This window comes from Pecten maximus, unplaced genomic scaffold (genome assembly GCF_902652985.1).
Source record: "Pecten maximus unplaced genomic scaffold, xPecMax1.1, whole genome shotgun sequence".
Taxonomy (NCBI): Eukaryota; Metazoa; Mollusca; class Bivalvia; order Pectinida; family Pectinidae; genus Pecten; species Pecten maximus.
The window spans coordinates 44,101-48,325 of record NW_022980447.1 but is presented as its reverse complement, the minus strand read 5'-3'; the positions used below and the strand labels follow the sequence as shown (position 1 = coordinate 48,325).

General features: G+C 38.2%; 1 protein-coding gene across 1 annotated transcript; it reads left to right on the top strand.

The window, feature by feature from the left end:
- Positions 1 to 736: 736 nt before the first annotated feature.
- Positions 737 to 3,651, top strand: LOC117319522 (tigger transposable element-derived protein 4-like). The gene is made up of 2 exons (XM_033874312.1): positions 737 to 2,306; positions 2,473 to 3,651. Exons 1-2 carry the CDS (start codon positions 1,498 to 1,500, stop codon positions 3,242 to 3,244), a joined length of 1,581 nt encoding a protein of 526 aa, XP_033730203.1. The 5' UTR covers positions 737 to 1,497; the 3' UTR covers positions 3,245 to 3,651.
- Positions 3,652 to 4,225: the final 574 nt, after the last annotated feature.

The window sequence follows — 4,225 nt, the reverse complement described above, 5'->3', positions numbered from 1 at the left end:
ATGCAGTTAAGTATAAGGCAGATTAGAGAAAGTGACGACATTGACTATTTGTACGTGGACAGTAACGTCAGACAGAGTTAGGAAAAGTGACACTTTGTACCTGTATGTGACAGGTAGCCAGACTACGTTTTACGTACGTATATATGTGGCCAATAGCGGAAGTGATGGAAATGGGTTCGGAGTGTTAGAGTGTGTCAGTGTGGACTTAATTGATTGTGGACACTATATTGTTTTGACGCCGACAGAACAGACTGCAGTCGGTGAGACGAAACCTAGCAACGGATGGAGTCATATAGGAGGTACACATGTAACTTAAAGGCTGGTATGACCTACATGGTGGTCAGAAATTAAGCCGATAGGAGAGAAGAAGGGGCTACTACAGCCTCTGATGATGTTTTTAGCGCAGCCACATTGGCCTAAACCACGTGTACATGGACTAAGATCAGAATTAATTTCACTAAATATAAATCTTTAACAAATTCCCGAAATCCGATAGCCAACCTTACCCTTCTTACCAGTCAGGAGCAATGTCTTAGGAGTAAAAAATAAAACAATCAACTTAGCATGTTGGCCCTTTTTTTGAGATAATCGTCTGCACGTCAAATATAAACTTCCGGGTCAAAGGGTAGGGGTAAAGAAAGTAACTTGCGCCAAAATAAAATGCAAAATAAAAAAAAAAAAACCCGACAGAGTATTTCAACACCAATCTTGTACACAAATACTAAGTTCTAATATGCATAGTACAGTCAAACCTGTGTTAACGGGCACCTCTATATAGCGGGCACCTGTCTATAACGGGCACTTTCAATTCCCCCCGTCAAGTTTTACTCTTTATTGAACCTCTATATAGCGGGACCTGCTCAACGCGGGCAGCGGGCACCTTATTCTCAGCAAAAATATAAACAAACTTGTTTATAACGGGCACAAAAGTCGAGGCTAATTTCCCCTTGGAAAATCAGTAGACCATAATATCTTGATCAATGGTACTGTAAAAACATCGCCATTCACCGAGACACAGGTAAGCTCTGGAAGTCAATCGAGCGTGTCTGTATGTTTGTTGAATAGGTACATATAAATACATGTACTAACTGTGATTGTGGCATATAAGTCTGTATATATTGTCCCGAGGCAGTGTGTTTGCGGGTGAAAACCCACAAAAGGTATTTTCAGTGGTCTTTTTATTGATTACATCTCCGACTGCAGAGCACACTTCCTAACGCAATGGCGACTGTGACGCGGCCTTCACCTTCATCTTGAAGCGAGTAATTATTTGATAAATGATTTGTCTGAATAAACGTATGCATGTTGTGTGTTTTTAAGTTTTATTCAGTAATTAAAAGTTACAGTGGGAATCTGATAGTATTTGATACATAAATATAGTTTGAGACAAATAAAACAAATCCCACGGGATCCGGATATCGTTCAATTATCGAGAACGAGGTTGTTTACTGAAACTAGGAAGTGATCAGTGATCTGCAGTTCACCAATTGATGCAAGATGTCGACGAAACGGCGGGTCGCTTTAACCCACGAGCAACGATTGCAAGTCATCAGAGAATCGGAGAAATTTCATACTAGTTCTCGCAAAATTGCCGAGAAGTATGGTGTTGGCAAAACTCAAATCGATAGGATTTTAAAACGGAAATCGGAAAACCTCGCTGATCTGGAGGACAATGTTGCCCCCGAGAGGAAACGACAAAGGCGGCCTACGGGCAATGAGGAAATAAATAACCTTGTGTGGGAATTTTTTAAAGACGCTTCCTCGCGCCGTGTTAATCTTAGTGGGCCACTGTTGAAACAAAAGGCACTGGATTTTGCATCAGACTTTGGTAACACTACATTCAAGGCTTCAAATGGATGGTTGGATTCGTTTAAATCACGGCATAATATTGTGTTTGGAACAATGAGCGGGGAAAGAGGGGATGTAGATAACAGTGTTGTGGACAATTGGAGAGCAAAGTTACCTATAATATGTGATGGATATTCCGACAATGATATTTTCAACATGGACGAAACAGGTCTGTTTTATAGAGACAGCACGAAGAACACATTAAAAGTAAAAGGAGAAGAGTGTGCTGGGGGGAAGCGCAGTAAGGAGAGGATAACAGTGGCTCTGTGTTCAAGTTTGAAAGGAGAAAAACTACCAGCTCTTGTTATCGGAAAAGCCAAGCAGCCGAGATGTTTCAATAAAATCAAACCGGAGACACTACCCGTCATATATCGCAACAACCGGAAGGCTTGGATGAACTCCTCACTCTTCGACGGATGGCTCAATCAAGTCAACAGAAAAATGAAACGCCAAAACCGGTAAGTTAATAAAATGTTACATTTAGTTTTCAATGTTGTAAATTGTTCCTGAAATCTAAGGAGCACCTTCTGTTTACTTTCATTAGCAGCAATTATATATCTTGTGTCTATTTTTTTCTGATTTTAAGTAATCAGGTGTTTATCAAAATTATTTTGTGTGTTGCAGGAACATTCTTCTATTTCTGGACAATGCCCCCTCACATCCGAAGATCCAGCCCAGCAACGTGAAGCTTGTTTTTTTCCCGGCAAACACCACGTCCAAGTGCCAACCGATGGACCAAGGGATTATACAAACGTTGAAGCTCAAGTACAGGAAGCGACAGTTAAAACATGTTATTCGTGCCATGGACAAGGACAAAACAAAATGTGGTACACAGCTTTTGAAGGACATAACTTTACTTCAGGCCATTTATTGGATTGACAGTGCGTGGAAGGAAGTCGATGTGACAACCATCACAAAGTGTTTTATAAAATGTGGGTTTTCAGAATCTCAACAACGCATACATGACGATGATGATAATGATGACGACAATGATGATGATGTTCCTCTGTCAGTGCTTGCTTTGTCTAGGGACTTGTTCGACTGTGACTTTAAAGATTTGGTTGCGATTGACCAATCGATGGCCACCTGTGACCTAGCTCTCACCGACTGGAACAAGGATGCCAAAGACATACTGCAGGATATAACTGTAGATGATCCAGCACTCAGTGATGATGATGGTGATGATGAGCAAGGAGATGATGAAGATAAACCCTGCTCAATTTGTGAGGGCGAGTTCTATATCAAGCGATTGCGAGCACTAGCCATTTCTCAGGGAAAATCCAAAATGTTAAATCATGTCATGGGAGTTGATGAGTGTCTACTTGAAATGAGAATGGATAATGTAGAAGGACTAGTACAGCAGTCTAAGATATCCGACTTCTTTCTTCAGAAGTAATCATCTTTCCTTGATTGTATAAACTGTCCTCCTGTACATCCTCCTGTACACACTAGATGATATATTTTTTAGTACATGTATTTTGTTTTAATGTTACATTTTCATGAAATGTTACAACAAGTAATTTTTATGTTTTATAATATGATGCAGTATGTAGTGTATTTATTGATTAGAATTGGTGCAATATTGATACATTGATTGGGTAAACAAATAGTGCTGTGAAATTAACTGTGATCAATGAGTAGTGTTTTATGTAACATTTTACATTAGCATTATCTTAAGTTTGGTAAATGTTTTACAGAATTGTTACTGTTTTTTAATCAAATGTAATTTTTATGTTGAGCAATAGTATAAAATGGTGCTGTATATATGTATTTATTTAATACTGTAATAAAATGTGAACCTTATTTTATAGCTTGTTATACTTTATAAGGGCTACTGGTGATCAAATTTCACAGTATGAATGGAACCTCTATATAAAGGGCACCTGTCTATAAAGGGCACTTTTGTTGCTTCCCTTGGATGGCCTTTATAGACAGGTTTGACTGTATAGTTTTAACAAAATCGCCTAGATTTCTAAGGGACTTCATTCCTGCGTACTGAACAGGAAGCATTTAACTGTTGTCTTAATCCGCATGGTCAGTGTTTATGCTGTAGATAGTATAAACTGGTCACCACTTGCCTGACATGTACATATAAACAGTAGCAATACTTTAGAATTAAACGTTTCCAATATCCAATATAAAGGTTTTTAAATGTATTGTTGAATATACTTGCTTATTAAAGCACATCAATACCGAAATGCTATCAGTAGCAGTTTTTATGATTCGATATAGCCTGCATATTTATTCCAAATTTTAAATGTATTGTATATGTGCCCTCGTTGTTTTCATAATACATAGTGAACTTTTTGGGATTTTTTTTTATTATTTTTTTTTTCTTGGAAATATTTATATTTAACATAGACGGGACTATATTCTA